Source organism: Asparagus officinalis, chromosome 8, assembly GCF_001876935.1.
Source record: "Asparagus officinalis chromosome 8, Aspof.V1, whole genome shotgun sequence".
Lineage (NCBI taxonomy): Eukaryota > Viridiplantae > Streptophyta > Magnoliopsida > Asparagales > Asparagaceae > Asparagus > Asparagus officinalis.
The window spans coordinates 1,501,057-1,519,894 of NC_033801.1; the positions used below are offsets into that span (position 1 = coordinate 1,501,057).

The 18,838-nt window shown below is 44.7% G+C and overlaps 1 protein-coding gene across 2 annotated transcripts in view; it reads right to left on the reverse strand.

Moving 5' to 3' along the window:
• LOC109822139 (protein SMG9-like) overlaps window positions 16,955-18,838 on the reverse strand; it is a 31,385-nt gene continuing 29,501 nt past the window's right edge. The window contains exons 7-8 of one of the 2 annotated variants that reach the window (XM_020388303.1): window positions 17,824-18,088; window positions 16,955-17,456 (exon numbers count right to left, since the gene is read on the reverse strand). In XM_020388303.1, coding sequence (XP_020243892.1) covers window positions 17,304-17,456; window positions 17,824-18,088 — 418 coding nt within the window. In that variant the 3' untranslated portion in view covers window positions 16,955-17,303. Of the gene's footprint in view, window positions 17,457-17,823; window positions 18,107-18,838 lie in introns of both variants that reach the window. The other variant, XM_020388302.1, reaches the window with a different exon arrangement.

The following is an 18,838-nucleotide window of genomic DNA, read 5'->3' on the forward strand; positions in this document are numbered from 1 at the left end:
TCTCACTCCTGAAGGAAAACCTCCGGATTATTATCAAAAAACCGGAAGGGGCGTGGGTTACGTCACGCCTCCCCCCGCCTCGGAAAACGAAATCAGTAATTACTTACGTCATGATCAGTCATCCGGAATATCGTCATACGAGTCCGATGTCAGCATTGGACCCTTCTTTAAAAACTTGACTATGAACATGGTTTCAACAAACCATCCAGACGAAGACACAAGGGGTGACGAGGAATTATTGGAATCGACCGATGATCCTTGGATCAAGCGTCTCAATATCCTGTGGGATATGCGTTTCGAACAACGTGAACCGCCCACTGAAGATAAAGTAATCCAGGTCAACATGGGAGATGAACATGATCCTAAGCCCATATTCATAGCTGAAGACTTATCATCATCCGAAAAAGAAGATATAGATGTCTTCGCTTGGAACTATGAAGATATGCCCGGCCTTGACCCGAAGGTTGCCGTGCACCGTCTCAACATTGATCCGGACGCAAAACCCGTTAAACAACAACAACGTAGGTTTCGTCCAGAGATCATGGAATCAATCGAGTCAGAAGTTAAAAAGCTTATAGACTCAGGTTTTGTGAGGGAAGAACAACACCCAGATTGGGTAGCTAACATTGTCCCAGTCCCCAAAAAGAACGGTAAGGTCCGGATATGCATCGATTTCCGCGATCTTAATGCCGCCTGTCCAAAGGACGAATTCCCACTTCCTATCACGGATGTTATGATCGACAACACCTGCGGGTATGAACGGATGTCTTTCATGGACGGATTCTCCGGGTACAATCAGATCAAGATGCACCCGGACGACGAGAAACATACTGCTTTTAGAACACCGCTGGGGGTATATTGCTACACAGTGATGCCCTTCGGCCTGAAGAATGCAGGTGCAACTTATCAACGTGCAATGAACACGATCTTTCACGAATACCTCCGAAAGAAGATCGAGTGCTATGTTGATGACATAGCAGTAAAGAGTCAATGCAAAGACGATCATCTTGCAGATCTGAAGACAATGTTCGAAATCATGCGAGCACATCAGCTGAAGATGAATCCGACAAAATCATTTCTCGGAGTTTCAAGTGGAAAATTCCTGGGATTTATTGTTACATCCAAAGGAATCTCTCTTGACCCGGAAAAAGTGCGTGCCATCCAAGACATGCCACCTCCGAAGAATCTCAAAGAGCTCAGAGGTTTGCAGGGCAGACTGGCCTACATTCGAAGATTCATCTCAAATCTTTCAGGGCGTTGCCAACCTTTCTCTAAGCTCATGAAGAAAGGAATATCCTTTGTTTGGGATGCGGAATGTCAAAGAGCATTCGAGGAGATTAAGAAATATCTTACTCAACCGCCAGTTCTCGTGGCCCCGATATCAGGAAAACCATTCCTGTTATATGTGAGAGCCATGGATCATTCCCTTGGAGCTTTGTTGGCCCAGAACAACGATCAGGGTCAAGAACAAGCCATCTATTACCTGAGCCGGACTATGATGGGAGCCGAACATCGGTACAATCCGGTCGAAAAAGAATGTCTCGCTTTGGTATTCGCAATTCAAAAGATGCGACATTACCTAGTTGGACAGACAATTCACGTCATTTCCAAAGTAAATCCTTTGAGAGTACTGATGACGAAACCATCATCTCTGAATTGCCGGCTTGCAAAATGGGCCATTCTCTTGTCACAGTACGACATGCAGTTCATGCCCCAAAAGGCGGTCAAGGGTCAAGCACTGGCAGACTTCTTAGCCGATCATCCAGTATCGGGAACGTCTAAATTGTATGAGGAATTACCTGATGAGGTTGCTGAAGCTTACGCTACCCAAGAAGCTACGCAAGTGTGGAAGTTATTCTTCGACGGTGCATCCAGAGCAAATCCTCATGGAGCAATCACCGCGGGAGTAGGAGTAGTGCTAATCTCTCCAAACGGCCATGTAATCCCAAGGGGATTTTCCTTAATCGAACCTTGCACCAACAACGTAGCCGAGTATAACGCTCTGCTATTAGGCATGCAATTTGCTGAAGAACTTGGTATTCAGCATCTTGAAGCTTACGGTGACTCTCAGCTCATCGTTAATCAAGTTCGAGGAGAATATGAAGCACGTCATGAGGATTTGATCCCGTATTACTTTGCAGTGCTAGAGCAGGCTCAAAAGTTCGAGGGCTTCTTTATCGAATACGTGCCACGAGCTCAGAATGCTTACGCAGATGCTCTAGCCTCCTTGGCAACCTCATTAGCGTTGCCACCGAAGACTGAAACAACGATTCCAGTCGCGGGACGGAAATTATACTTTTCTAAAATTCCTACAGAAGAAAACCTAGACGAGACACCGTCAGAAGAAGTCTGTACAACTTCTATGGAGTTTGAATCCAGGGATTGGCGATTCCCGTACATCGACTATGCCGTATATGGAATTCTACCCGATGATCCTAAGATTATTGGCCGAAGATGTTTTCAGACGCGGTTGACTATGCTAAACGTTGTCACGCGTGCCAAATTCATGGGGATTTCATCCACCAAGCACCTGGAAACTTACACCCCACATCGGCGACTTGGCCATTCGAAATGTGGGGTATGAATATTGTCGGACCAATTTCCCCTCCGACATCCAAGGGACACCGGTTCATTCTAGTCGTGACCGATTATTTCTCCAAGTGGGCGGAAGCAATCCCGTTGAAAGAAGTCAAGACTTCAAACGTGATCAAGTTTATCAAACATCACGTCATCTATCGCTTTGGAGTCCCGAGGCGAATAGTTCACGACAACAGGACACAATTCGTCAGCTTTGGGTTCCAGAGATTCTGTGACAGATTCAGAATCCAAAGTGTTGCATCTACGGCTTATTATCCGCCAGCAAATGGTCTTGCAGAAGCCTTCAATAAAACCATAGTGAAGCTTCTCAAAAAGTTTGTTTCTAAAAGCCGGCGCGATTGGGATGAAAGACTGGGTGAATGTCTTTGGGCTTACCGTACTACAGTAAGGACCTCCACAAGAGCTACGCCATTCTCTTTGGTATATGGCTGCGAGGCGGTACTACCATTGGAAATTCAGATTCCTTCTCTGAGAGTCGCTATCACAACTGGACTAACAGAAGAAGAAAAGCATCAACGACGTCTGCAAGAACTTGAAGCCTTAGACGACAAGCGACTTCAAGCTCAACAACAGATCGAGTTGTACCAAGCCCGTATTTCCAAAGCCTACAACAAAAAGGTCAAGGAACGGATTTTCAAGAAAGGCGACCTAGTGTTGGCCAACAGACGACCCATGGTGATGACACACAAGACCAAAGGGAAGTTCAATCCTAAATGGGAAGGGCCCTTCGTAATAGAATCAGTCTATTCGAACGGAGCATACCGCCTCATCAATCAAGAAGGAGACAGGCTCATGATGCCAATTAATGGGAATTTTTTTAAGAGATACTTCCCGTAAATCATGTAGCCCCCTAAACCCCAACCAAATCAGGCTGGGGGTTGCCCATTCATAGTGTAATTTTATCTTGTATTTCGTCATGTTAACACTACACCTCTGACGATTGTAATTTGATGGAATTATTCTAAATAAATAATAAAATTTATTTCGATAACATTTGCATTATTTTCTATTCTTGAACCAGATTTCAATAAAAAGAGACGATAAAGAGCAAAAGTGATATCATTTTCATTCGATGTGGTTAATCCAAACACAAAATGAAAAAGATACAAAATTCCTTAATCAAAAACAGGTCAAGAGCTAAACATCAGGCTTCATTAACTTGAGGGTTTTTAGCCTAGACTTGAAGGCAGAGAGTTTCTCCCGGTGAGCCGCTCGAACTTGTTCCTCGATCTCCTTTCTGAGTTCTGCTTCAATAGGAAGAGTAGCAACAATGTCTTTACGAGTCTGCTCAGCTGCGTGGAGTGTACGGCAAAATTTCGTATAAATTTGGCCACTTTTATGCTCAAGCTCTTTTCTGACATCCTCATAGTGGGCCAATTGAGCTTTCTTCTGGTCCAACTCGGCCTCTAATCGAGCGATAGTCTCTTCAATATCACGGATATCAGAAGCAACACGTTTGATTTTAGCATATGCTTTAGAGTGTCGCTTCCTTAAAGTTGATATGCGGGTATTTTTATCAGATAGTTCCTTGCGAAGATTCCCTGGGTGATGCGCCCTAGAGATTATCGCCAAGGAAAGAGCCGGATCCACTTCAGAATCTAAATTGGCGCGCTGTAACTCCCTGAAAGCTGTCAATTCTGCCATCAAAAGAGTGATCCCACCCTGGCAGTGCTCAGTCCAGGATGCATCCCCTTTGGCCTTGATGTCGTCCAAACATTGGCTCAAGATGGATTTACAGTCTTCAAGAGAAGCCCCCTCAACACTGATCATACCAATAATTGTTTGCATCCAACGTTCCAGTTCATCAATTGATTTCTTCAGAGCTCCTGAACGTGGAGGAGGAAGAGTTGGATAGATTGGATCCGTATGATTATCCTGAACAGGTGTTGGAGCAACTTCAGAAGAAGGACCCTCTCCAGCCCTATCGTCTTCAGGAACTGAGGGGATCGATTGGGGCATTTCGTCCTCTCCGTCAGCAGAACGCTCAACGAGCGCAGACTTCATCGCATCCCCCATTAATTTGGCCCTCTTGGAATTCTTGGCCATGACAGGTATCCGCTTACGGATTCTCCTGTCATACTCACTTTGCTCAGTAGCAGAAAGAGCTTTCTTACCTGATCTTAGAGAACGAGGTGTAAGAACGGACTCTTCTGCAGGAATCGCCTCAGTTGTCTTTTCTTTGGGAGAATCATCAATTGGCTCTCCCTCTTCAATTCCCGTAGGAACCTCTTCTTCAGAAGGTTTTACGGTAGACAAGTCCTCAGGAGCTTCAGCGGCTCCGATCGCTTCCTGTTCACAAGATAGGTATTCTTCCATCCCTGGCAGACGAGTACTCGCAGAACCACTCCGTGAACGGTACAATTCCCGAATCTCGTTTATACATGAAGTATAAACGTCATATTCCGGAATCCGAGAAGCTTCAGCAAACCACTGGCGGAAATCCATAACAGTAGAGCAGCCGGGTGGTGAATTGGGTAAAGTGAATTGCGCATGGGTTCCCCCGGCGGAGAAAAAGTACCATGCGCGAGCTCCTTCGTATAAATTCCCAATCTGAGCTAACGCCGGGTTAGGATTGCCAACATAGAGTTGGTCGTATCCGAACTGTCTGGCGAACCGAGAAGGCATGTAAGGCTCAATTATGCACTTCTCCCGCAACCGGTAGACCAGGTAGCCCAACCTGATCATAAGAAGCCAGCTGAATGTACCCTCTTCCAAAGAAGACGAGCCTTCAAAGAGCAAATCCATGAAGCGAGCATCCTCAACATCAGCCCCGTCAAAGTTAGGAGCACAGCAGAAAACCTGGTAATTATCCTCTCGGGATAGAAGCTGTCGAGCCCTGACTATATAAGAACTAGTCCACGTGGCCGATTCCAATCTTTGTACGAAGGGAGTATAAGCATCATCCCCTTCATACACTCCCGTCATTAATGAAGGGCAATGCAACACGAACCAGGCCATTAAATATGTGTATGGCACTGGTACACGTGGTTGAGGAGCTTTTCCAGCTTTCTTCTTAGCGGCTTTGACTCTCGAAGCACTGAGGAGTTCTGAAGTCAACACCCTCAGGCCATTCTGAATACAGCCAACCATAGCAGTAAGGAGGCTCACAGGTCTCCCATGCGCTAGCAAAACAGCTGGGTACACTACCTCAGCTAATATTGCCTCTATCGGTCTTGACGGTACTACGCACCGCTTCAACCAAATCATGAAGAAGCCTGCAAGCAGAGCCGTGTCAGAGATAGGAACTGTGGCTTGGTAGTGAAAACTTTCAAACTCGGCACCAGCTTCAAAATCATCCTCTGCATGCTCTGTCTTATAGGTAGCACTGGAAGCTGTAATTCGAGCTTTGGCATCCTTACGAGAGATCACAGCAACCCGAGATACGGCTACATCTTTCCGGTTTAAATTCTGAAAGAGGTAGTCTGCCCACGTGGTATGCATAATGCCCCCTCCACGCATCCCAAAGACTTGGGCACATATGTGGAAGTGGCACATCAGCTCCCAGAAAGTAGCACAAATTTCCGGGTGCGCCACCTTCAGTAGAGAAAGTTCCTCGGTGGTGGGAATGAACTCCTCGTAGGGCATTTTTCCAAGCGACAGCCCCGACACTGCCTGCATCTCATGAAGAGCAAAACCTAACTCTCCAGCAGGCGTAAAGAATGTGCAGCTGTCAGGGTTATATTTCTCCAACATAGCGAAGAAATTATGAAGACTCTGCACGACTCCCTGTCGTGTAGCTAACACCGGAATTGTGAGACCCGATTGAGTGAGCGAGTCCTTAAGCTCTTCAAGAACAAAGTCAACCATACGGGTCCACCAACCTCCTTCTCCGGAACAGATCCATCCAGGAGATCTGAACGTCTGGGTAGAGAATTCACCCTGAGTTGCAAGGAATTGGCGAATAAAGATGTTCGCTGGACGTGGCATCTCCTGAACCAGCTCCTTCTTCTCAAACAAACCAGGTCTTAACCCCTTTAGTTGCCCCCCGATTTGCGCACGAGCTCGCCGACCAAATCCAAGCGACACATCCTCCTTCTCTTTTACTATGTCAAAGGTCAAGCCCCGACGGCAGCTCACATTCAGAAAGTAGGAGAGAGGGTACATCCTCTTCATGCTAGGGAGAAATAAAAAGCGATTATCAACTCTCCGCAGCAGCTTTGAGTCTTCCATACATGTGAGATGATCATTAGCTGGTATGCGATCTCCAAATATGAACGCTGGTTTAGGAAACTGGGCACGGCCAACAGGGGTCTCCAAGTCCAAGTCAGTTATCAAAATCCTGAGAGTAGAGCATTGAGGGAATTTAATCATTTCCGCTCTTTCCGAATCAGGATAAGTACACAATGGAATTTGGTTCTGAAGACTAAATATTTCATTCGCGTCAGGTCCCCCGATGTACCCAAAATGATGCTCTTGTGAAAGTGGCACGTTTGGGAGAAGTACTGCACAATCAAAAGCAGAAGTTAGCGGCGAGCTATCAACATAAAGGCATAGCCTGAAACATAAAGGGTTAAAGGCTCATATCGAAATCTCCAACGCGAAGGTCGAACCTCGCGTCAGAAGCCTCAAACGCGAAGGTCAACCTCGCGTTGAAAAACTTGAACGCGAGGGTCGAGACCCACATGGGATCCCAACCCCGCGTTTTCATTGAGTTGAAACGAGTCATCTTCCTCGTTATCAAGAACCCATCTAGGGTTTTCAGAGAACTTGCCAAGGCAAGTTATTTCGGGTGGCACTCACCACGACAGGGAAGCCCCCGCAGCAGCGGTGACGACGACGATGTCCCCGCATGAACAAGAGCGCCGCCAGCGTCCTCAGCCGACGGCACTTCGGAAGTCGCTCCGGCGACTTTCTTGGAGTTCGAACCTCTTCTCCGAGGCGCCATTGATGCAGTCGATCGGAGGAAATTCCTTTGAATGAGGGAGACGAAGACCGTCGGAGATCTCACCGGAATCAAACGAGAATTCTCGTTCTTGAAAATAGTCGAAAGTCTTGAAAGTCAAGTGACTTTTGATATGACCACTCAGGTCTATTTATAACAGCCACCAAGCTGTTAAGATGGCACAGGATTCTAGGAATGAATCCCAACCATCTTTCAAAACGCGAAGCTCACATCCGCGTTCAAGTTTCCCAAATGCAAAGCCCAAGCCAACGTCACAAGGCCTGAGCCTCGCGTTTCAAATATTAAACGCGAGGGTCACCTCAGCGTTGCAATTCTTTTAAATGAAGAATATGCACTGGTAAGCCTACTTAACAGAGTGGTAATCAAAACCTCTGTATCTCTTCAGCAGAATTCAAATTCTCATTGGGTTAATACTACACCCCAAAATCCACTTATCAATTCTCAAAAAATAGAATGATAAGTCTCCAACTCATTGTCGATTTATTGGCTCTCCTCAGCAGAGCAATAAATAACTCGTTTTCAGTGGGGTAATAAACTCCCCCAAAATCTTGATCAAATCACAAGTCTTATAACTCATCACTCCGATGATAAAACATATAGCAGTTCTCCCCTGTGAGACGCTATAATATTCTTTCCCCACAAATGTCACGTTAAAATTACACCTCTGACAAAATCAACTTATCGATTCTCGTCAATAGAACGATAAGTCCTCAAAATTGCCCTGATCGCAATATTTCTTCTGTCACGTTAAAATCACACCTCTGACAAAATCAACTTATCGATTCTCGTCAATAGAACGATAAGTCCTCAAAATTGCCCTGATCGCAATATTTCTTCTGTCACGTTAAAATCACACCTCTGACAAAAATCAACTTATCGCTTCTCGTCAATAGAACGATAAGTCTTCAAAATTGCTCCGATCGCAATATCTCTCTTGCTAAGTTAAAACTACACCTCTAGCATTTATAGACTTCTTTCAGTGTTTAAAGCAAAACATAACACAGGAAGAATTCTATTAGTCAACCCTATTATGGGAGTATTCGTCCTCAGCAGTTTGAAACTTTCTAGAGTTGTCTTAAATGATAATAAAGAGAGTTCTCTGCAACAGAACCATTGTGGAGGTATATTCTAAGTCAGGAATACATCTCAGGCATTTCTCGTGACTTGTATTTAAAATCAAAAAATGATAAATGCAAGAAACAATGAGAAGTCAATATCACTTTTTATTCAAGAACCAAAAGAAAGTGATACAAAACAAACTTTGTTCTTGTCAAAAGAACATTACAGAAACCAAACTCACTCATGCATTAAATCAAAAGAGATGAGTTGAGCCTTGAGTTCAGCTAACTCCGCCTCGTGGTTAGCTCGCACCATAGCTTCAGCCTTTGCTCGAAGTTCATCCTCGCTGGGTATGATGATGGCCGCCATTTCCTTTCTGACGTCTTCCAGAGCCTGAGCTTGTGCATGATACTCCAAAGTACTAGCTGCATTCTGGGTACTAAGGATGTTGACAATGCCTTCTTCGCGGGAGAGTTCAGCTTTCAATCGCAGGACTTCGGCTTCAGCTTCAACCAGTCTGTCCCGAAGCGAATTCATAGAAGCAGTTGAGCGTTCTAGTTCTTCTCGCTTCCGAGTGTTACGCTCACGAAGCTCTGCAATCTGACGCTCTTTTTCAGCTAAGTCCCGTTCTAGCGTCTCTCGGTGTATCACCTCAGCGACCTGAAGACTAGCCAAAGTGGACATAATTTGCGGCTGAAGGTCACTATGGCCCATGGTCTCGAAGCGTTGTAATTTCGCCTCCAAACGAAGGATAATCTCTGAGCAGCGTTCGAACCATCGAGTTTCGCCCACACTCCTGACCCCGTTTAAGCCTGCTTCCAGCAGAGGTCGAAAGGAGTTCAAAGTTCCTTGACCATTCATCAAGGACTCGACTACCGTCTTCGCAAGACTGTTTAGGTACACCAAGGAGATTTGGAGGAATTTAGGTGCATTAGCGAGACTGACAATTGCACCTGAAGATACCCCTTCAGCAGCTGAGATGGAGGCGTTAAGATGATGACTAGCAGGCGATCCAGGTGCTGAAGCTGCAGAGGCGATTGAAATGTTCAATTGCGAAGGGCTTGAGGTCAAAGCCATCAATGCTTTCGCTTGAGAAGAGCTTGGCCCAGCCTCCGTTGGGGTGAGCGAGATCTTCATCACCGCTTTTGGTGAAGTAGCCACTACAGAAGGGTCAGGCATGGATTGCTCTTGCATAGGGGCTGATACCTGCATGAGCTGTTGTTCCGGAGGAGGAGTAGCGGCAGTGGTTTCAGGCAACGCTACAGGCGGAACAGTCGCCGTAGGAGAACCAGGTAAATGTTGCTCTTCTAAAGGAGCCGACACTTGCGCAGGTTCTTGCTCTAAAGGAGCAGCTGAAGTAGTCCCGGGAGTAGGTGAACCTGCACGAAAAAACGGTCGGAACGCAGAAAAAGCATGTGGAAGAAGTCGAAACAAACCAAGCTTACCGGTAAGATAAAAAGGAGTATAACCTGATGCTTTATCAGACGGGACCTTGGGAGCATCATCATCAAAAGTGGTGACGTCATCAATGGAATCATTCTCATCGTCATCTTCACCTTCACCTGACATGTTGCCAACATCAGCGTCCTCATCACCTCTATCTCTGTCAACTGCATCACCAGCTGGGGAGTCGTCATAGTCAACTCGCTCCTCATCACCCGGAACAGCTGAAGACTCCGGAAGACTTGCACCAGCGGCTGGTCTTTTCATAAGTCCCGTTGTAGGACTAGGCATTAAATCATCAGCTTGTGACATTAATGCTGAAGGAGAAGGAGGTGGATTATCTTCGAGACCCCCTGGCTCCAACGCAGGAGACCTAGGAAGATCCATCACCGGAGCAGATTCTGCATCTGCAACCATTAATTCATCTTCTTCGTCCTCAGGAGGATGATAAGAAGAACCTTCGCCCGACAGAGCTGGACCATGAGAACGAAGTCCCGCTCTATGCGGCAGGCCAGCCACAGATGATTCCTGTGGTTCGTCATCTTTAGCAGCTTTAATGGCCTCAGCCATCAACTTGGATTTTTGTTGGCCTCTGGGGGGAGAATCCACCAGCAACTTTCGACGGATCTGCTTATCATACTGGCCAGCTTCATCAGCAGAAAGTTTTCTTTTCCCCGCTGCTCTTGTCATAGGAGGATCAGCCGCTCGTTGTTCTTCCACTGGAACAGGCTCAGCTCCTTGTTCCTCTTCCTGTTCGGCAGGCTGACTCTCGATGGATAGAAACTCATCGATCCCCCTCAAGCGAGACGTCTTAGACCCCTTTCTTGAATTATACATATGCCTAATGTCCTTCAGGCAAGATGTATTCAAGTTGAAGTTGGGAGTCTGAGAAGCAGCGTAATACCAATTGCAGAAGCTGATGGAGGTATAGGAATTAGCAGTTTTGTGGGGAAGCTTGAAGATGGCTTTGGTACAACCTGCCACAGAATAATACCAAGCCCTGGCTCCTTCATATAAGTTGGCTATAACTGAGAGTTGAGGACGAGGGTTCCCGACATACAACTGATCATACCCAAATTGGCGAGCGAACCTGTAGGGTTGGTAAGGCTCGACGAAACAGTTGGCGCCTTGTCGAAAGATCAGGTAGCCTGGCCTGATGGATAAAAGCCAATGGAAAACCCCCCCGCTCAGCTGAGTGAATCCATTAGGACCCGCCGTATCCTGATATTCTGCTCCATAGACACCGCCCTCGAAATCAGGGAAACAGCGGTAGATATGGAAGTTAGTGTCCCGTGCTAAGATTTGGCGGATCCTAACCATGTACCCCCCTTCCCATTTCGCGGACTCTAGTCGCTGCACAAATGGGATGAATGAGTCTCCCGGGGGAGAGGCTGCACTCATTATAGGAGGACAGTGGAGCACGTACCAAGCCATCAAATATGTATATGGCATCGGCACCCGGGGATTGGGAGTCTTGAAGGTCTTGTGGCCCTCAGACTCCACCTCTGTAACATCAACAAATTCAGAGGCCAACTCCCGTAATCCGTACTGAAGACAACCCACCATAGCGCTGAGGAGGCTCACAGGTCTCCCGTGTGCCAAGAGAACAGCCGGGTAGACCACCTCAATAGCAAGGGCATCAATCGGCCTGGTAGGAACGACGCAACGTTTGAGCCACAGCATCAAGAATCCAGCTAGCAACGCCGCGTCGGAAATTGGAATCAGAGCTTGATAATGAAAGCTCTCAAACTCTGTGTGAGCCGGGAAAACATCTTCCTTGGCCTCGTTAGTGTAATGGGAGGTAGCGTCGTCAATACGAGCCTGAACCTCCTCCAAAGTACTGGCAGGCAAGCGGGTCACTGAAGCTCCCTTAGTGGTCAAGTTATGGAATAAATATTCCGCCCAAGACACTTGCTTAATACCGCCTCCACGGACCCCCGTCAGCTGCATGCAAATGTGGAAGTGACACATGACTTCCCAGAGAGTGGCATAAATTTCCGGACTGGTCTTCTTTAAAATCTGGAGTTCCGCTGAGCCCGGAACGAACTCTTCGAGTTCCGCAGATCCCGGAACAAATTCTTCGTATGGTAAATCCCCGAGAATAAGACCTGAGACTTCGTGCATCTCGTGAAGAGCGAAGCCTAGCTCCCCACAGGGGTGAAGAAAGTGCAAGTCTCAGGACTATACTTCTCTAATATAGAGAAGAAGTGAAAGTGGCTCTGAATAATCCCAAACTTAGTAGCAGGGGAGCTTCCAATTCTTTCAGAACAAACTTGGTCATCTAGGCCCACCATCCAGCCGCTGGAGAATGAACCCAGCCAGGAGTTCTAAATCCTTGCGTAGGGAACTCTCCCTTCTTTTCCAGGAATCTCTTAACGAAGGTCTTTGCCGGACTGGGTGCTTCGCCAAGGGGATACTCCTTAGCAAATAAACTCGGCCGTAAAGCTGTCACCTGCCGATTATAACCAACGGGGCGAACCCCATAGAAAGTCAGAGCTCCTAGAGCAACCCCATCTTGATCCTTAACCAGGGGCCAATCCATACGCCTCGGGACGGAAGCGCATTGGAAATAAGATAGGGGGAACATCCTCTCCATGTTGGGCAAGAAAAGGTTGCGTTCCTCAACTCTCCGCAGCCACTTATAGCCCCCATCATAAGCAGTGCTTGCGTTGAAGTCAACAAAGTCCCCGAAGAGATATCCAGGTTTGGTTATGGGCTTACGGCTTTTCAAGTCGGGCGTCCGTAACCAATGTCCTAAGAGTGTCGGAAGAAGCTTGGGTAATTATTTCTACGCGACTCTTCTCCCTCATTCGGAAAACCGGGAGTTCTAAACGCGAGCTGAAAGTTATGTTCATGTCTGCACCACCTTCATGTCCAAAATGGTGGCGAAAGAGAAGAGGCTCGCTAGTATGGCGCACTGCAAAAAGAAGAAAAGAGTTAGACAACTCAAAATCAAATTTCAGACGCGAAGGTCGAACCCCGCGTCAAACAAGTTCAGACACGAAGGTCGAACCCCGCGTCAAACAAGTTCAGACGCGAAGGTCGAACCCCGCGTCAAACAAGCCCAGACGCAAAGGTCGAACCCCGCGTCAAACAAGCCCAGACGCAAAGGTCGAACCCCGCGTCAAACAAGTTCAGACGCGAAGGTCGAACCCCGCGTCAAACAAGCCCAGACGCAAAGGTCGAACCCCGCGTCAGACAATCTCAGACGCGAAGGTCGAGCCTCGCGTCAGAAAGTTCAGACGCGAAGGTCGAGCCTCGCGTCAGAAAGTTCAGACGCGTGGGTCGACCCTCGCGTCAAAAAACTGAGACGTGGAGGTTAAACCCCTCGTCAAGAAGATTAAACGACGGGGTCCAGCCCCGCGTTATGGGAACGAGTTTCCTCGTTAATTTCAAGATCAGAACTTGCCGAAGCAAGTTTAATGACCACGAAGGTCGTACTCACCACCGATCAAGGGGAGTTGGGGCGTCACATCCGCCTGAGCAGTAGCGCCGCCAGCCGGCGCTGACAGGGCCGATCCTTGAGCCGTAACGGCATCAGATTTGGTAGGACGAGAGACCAATTTCTTGGGTGCCATAAGATCTCGTCGGAGGAGATGAGCAGTTGTCGCCGGAGATGAGAACGAAGTTTTTTCGTTGGAATTTCAAGAAGAGTCAAATGACTCTTGATTTGACCCCTAGCGGTCTATTTATAGACAGCTATGAGCTGTCAAATCGTAACGAACGGGATTCGAAGCCATCAGCCCGCCCAAACTCGACCCTCGCGTTCGAGTTGGTTCAGCTTCCAAACGCGATGCTCATCTACACGTTTAAATTTCCCAACGCTGGGCTCACCCACACGTTCCAGTTCTCAAATGCAGAAGTCATCTATGTGTTGAGACCACTATGAACAGCAATTTCTTAGCTACCAAGGCGACCAAAGACAGGAAGAAATAAACGACTCCACTGGGGAGTCTATGGGAGGGGTACAGATAGATTACAATCAACAACGTCGAAATTATCTGGCTCAATTAGACGGAAGAAGCAATCAATCCACTAAATTTTTGAGATCCAAAGTATTCCGAAAATTCGTCCCAGTCAACCGCGAACTTTCGAAAACTTTGGAGGGGGTTCTGTAGGCTGTCTAAAAATCACAATAGATAGCTTATTCAAACAAGCTCCGACAATGGAAGTCACAATCAGACGACTTAAATCACTGCGTCCGTAACTCCACAATCGCCACAAACGCGACCTCACTTCTGAGATGATTGATCTGGATGGCTGCGACAACAGCATGACTAATATTATATTAGCAACTATTAGAGATGCTGATGAGCAGTGGGATGATTTCAGAAATAAAAGGTTGGACTTAGTTGGTGAGTTGCTTGGTAGAGAGCTGTGGGCAAATATTCATCTTTAAGACACTATGAATGTTGATTCCCGTCTAGCTCCTACAACGAAAGCTATAATCAAATAGCTTTCGGGTCGATAATCGAAAGTTGCGAATGGAGGGCTTTTCACATAGATCAAGAAGAGTTACAATTCAACGACACTTCCGACGACAGATGAAAACTCTATTCAGCAATCTTCACAATCTACAGTGAAAGTTACAATCTGACGACTTTCACACCCCACAACAGCTAAAGTCAGGATTACTGAACAACGGTCCTTGCAATACACCACGGAAGAAGCTACAAGTCAAATAGCTCATTTTGTGACGCGGATGTCATCCCCGCGTCATCACTTTGGAAATGAAGGCGACCCCGCGTCGCCAAGCCACAATCCAAACGCGGGCGACCTTCGCGTTCAGGGGTTCAACCAACACCGACCCCCGCGTTTCCAAGCAGGCAACAAGCCAAAACGCGAGCGACCCTCGCGTTCAATGGTGTTCAGCTAACACCCAACCTCGCGTCTCAATCCTAAGAAGCGAAGTTGGGTTCCTATAAAAGCTCAACAAACCCAACGGAGTAAAGGGTTGGATCATCAGAATCTAAACCAGACGAGTTGGTTAAAGGGGCTGGCTCTTTAAAAACTAAGGGGTGAGTGGTTGGATTTTTGACATCTGAACCGCACAGGTTGGATTCTCAGGATCTCAACCACTCAGGCTTGGAGATTCAGCAGCAACGAAATCCTTAGAGATAGGATTTTTGAATCAAACTCAGAAGATCAAATCTGAGAGGATTCTTCGACAACAGAAAAACAGCTTGATCCTTAACCGAATTTTCGGTTCCAACAACTCTATTCACAGAGTTCAAACTCGTTCAGAGTTCTTAAAAATCATTCAGAGTTATTCATAAAACTTTCCACGAAAGTTCATCGTTCCCACGAGATAAAGACGGTCGGATCGTCAACGGAGAGCAAGTTCGACGCAATCAATCGAAGGAAGCACTTCATCGCTGCCAAGAAGAACCCAGTTTTAAACAAAGGGGAAAACCAAATTCGTTTTCCTCTCTTTTGTAATCAAATTGTAACCGAGATCAAAGGAATCAAAGTCAAATTTTCTTTATTCTCTTCTTTGCAATTTTCATGGGTTAGGACATGAAATCGTAACTTTTGGCTTCTGCAAAATTATTAGCTAACTGATCCAAATGAATAAAAATGCAAACAAATCATGGGTTATAACTCACAAAATCCTGAATTTATCCTCCACAAAATTATTTGTCTATCGGTCAAAAACAACTAAAAATAGTAAAAAATCATGGGTTATAGTGCTAAAAAATCATAAACTTCGACCACTGTGAAATTATTTGCCAACTGTTCAAAATGATAAAAATGGTCAAAAACCATGGATTATACCTCATGAAATTGTGAATTTTGGGACCAACAAAACTATTTGCCAACAGGCCAAAATTACTAAAAATGGCCAAAGATCACGGAGTGTAACTCACGAAATAGTGAATTTTGGCTTCCAATAAATTATTTGCCAATGAGTTGAAAGCTACTAAAAATGGCCAAAAATCGTAGGTTATTGCTCATGAAATTGTGTATTTTAGCCCCCACAGAATTATTTACCAATGAATTCAAATAATTAAAATATAGCCAAAAATCATGCGTTATAGCTCAAGAAATTGTAAATTTTGGCCTCCAAAAATATCAACAAACTGATTGAAACAACTAAAAATGGCAAAAATCTTTGGTTATAGCTCACGAAATCGTGAATTCTGACATCCACAAAATTATTTGACGACGAGTCATAACAACTAAAAACGACTCAAAATCATGAGTTATAGCTCACAGAATATTGAATATTGGCCACCATTAAATTAGACATTTTCACATATAGTTTATATTTTGGTTTCCTGCCTACATGCACTTCAGATACCGGCCTACTAAATCTATAATCATAGTTTACCTGCGGACCTGCTCCATGTCGAGGCTCAACCGGTATATTCATCTTCTTTTGTTGTCTATACTACCACCACACGAGATCAGACGTGTCGGGTTTCATGCAGGACTTCATTCTTCTTCGGTTACATGACCTGCATCTGTTATGGCTTCTTCCTAATGCTCGGGACTGTTGGCTTCCATACGTCCCTACTCTTTGTCAGTCACTTTTACCGTTGCATCAAGTGCGAGTAGATCAATACGAAATTCTCTAATCTCTTTCATCCTTAATTCATTCTTATGTACCTTAATGTAGTTTGTATCAGCTGTGGCCTCCTTACACTACCAAATTTTCTCGAGATGAGAATGTTCAGAACCTGTTTTGAATCTAGAACATTTATTTTTACGTTCTTCAATTCCCAGTTGTGGCGTGTGATGTATTTCAAGAAGTGGATTTATGTCTTATGTATCGTTTTGAAGTATTACTCGCTAAATTCATTTGTGGCATAACTGATTGATGTGTGTTCCGTTGCTAAGTATTTGATGCATTTGTTTCCACAAGCAATTTGCAAAGCAAATATCAGAGAAGGAAACAATTCCATGCCAGTGAAGAGCAATGTAGTTGATGCATTGACAGAAAAATAAGGGGAACAAAATAGAACCGATCACATATCTCATACAAAGTTCCCCGGGTACACTGAAGCATATTGATATTAAAGACAATCTTGTCCCTATTGTCCTGTGACATTCCAAGAGGTGATGCAGTTCTTTTAGTAATTAGTACAATACAGAGGCTAATGGGTTTGTGACCGCAATAATCCTGATTTTTAAAGGGCTTTTGCAATGTTCTGATATATCTGATCACATTCCTGATAATAATAATAAAAAGTTTCCGGGTAAACTTAAGTATATATCGATGTTAAAGACATTGTTGCCCCAATTGTCATGGCATTACCCGCGGTGATGAAGTTCTTTTCACTATTCACAGTCTACCAATTTATCGTCTGAATAACCCTGATCTCTGAAGGGTTTTGCAATATTCAGAAATTACGGGGGACTTCTTCACTAGCTCCCAGATCTTAGCTAAGTTACGCAGCCAATCTCGCTCAGACACAGGTTTCACAAATGAACAGCCATTCATTGACAGTATCTGAAAAAGGGAAGCAGTATACACTTAATCAGAATAACAAATGAAAGGAAAAGAAGAAATTAACTTAAACAGCATTCATCTAGTTCTAGGTTTCTTTGAGCCAAACATGTTATTCAACAGTTTTATTCAATGACCTGAGAAACATATATAACCAAATTTATATTATCAAGTACAAGGTATCTGCACCTCTCCAGTTCTCTTGCTTATTTTTATTACTCCTGTTGTCACCAATTGAAAAGCTATTTAGAGAAGATGTAAGCAGCCAAACAATGTAAATTGTAATATATCTGAAAGACCCCTGAAGCTGAATTATCAATCATAATTTGGATTTTGGAGCCAAAGAAGAGAAGATTATACAGAAAATTACCTGATCACGGAGCTGTGCTAGCATGGAATCATAACTTCCAAATAGAGGTTTATGACAGCCATCTTGTGTTCTAAGAGGGAGTAGAAACAAGCTTGGTCCTGTTGATTTTGACTCGTTATTCATAGTATCAGAAGACTTAGATTCAACTTGCTCTTCGGCCATATCTCTAAAATTATCGTCAGCAAAGGAGGAGGATTTCAAGTACTTTGATAGTGCACTCTTCAAACAGACAGTGTTAGAAGGAGACAAGTCTCGGTCCTGCAACCTGGGAGAAAAAGGAACCCTGAGCGATTCATTAAGCGTTATGTACTACTTCGCGTACTGTTTCTACTCTAGACTGAATTAAAATTCTTGACACATCTTGCAAGAGAAGTGAACCGGAGCAACTCTTATAATGGACCATACCACATAAAAACTACAAAGTTTACAGTACGCATATTTGTTTTACATTGGTTCCAAGAATGAATATTTGACAAATAGCATTGCGTTATAGCCCTTGAGAATCGCGAGTTTGAAGAAAGAACTTACATGCTATAGGATCGGAATGAACAAAAATTGAAAAAAAAATTATGAGTTATAGCCCATAAAAATCGCAAACTTGAAAACTGTGGGTAACTGCCCACAAAACCATGAATTTGAATTATGCACGCCTTTCAGTTAAAATTAGCAATTTTGGTGATTTATAACTCAAGATTTTGGCAATTTTTGTTTGTTTTCTTCTTAATGACAAGTAATTAAATGTACTTCGAAATTGTGATTTTCATTGGTTATAATAGCGAAAATTATATGTACTTCAAAATTTGTGATTTTGGTTGATTATTACTCGTGATTATGGCAATGATAACCCATGAAAATCGCAAATATTGAAGTAGGTATAACTACTTGGCATTGGAAAAAAGAACAAAAGTGCCAAAATTATGAGTTATAATCCACCAAAATTGTAAATTTTAAAGTACTCATATTAATTGTCATTGGGTCAAATGAACGATAACGGACAAAATCCATGTGGTTATAG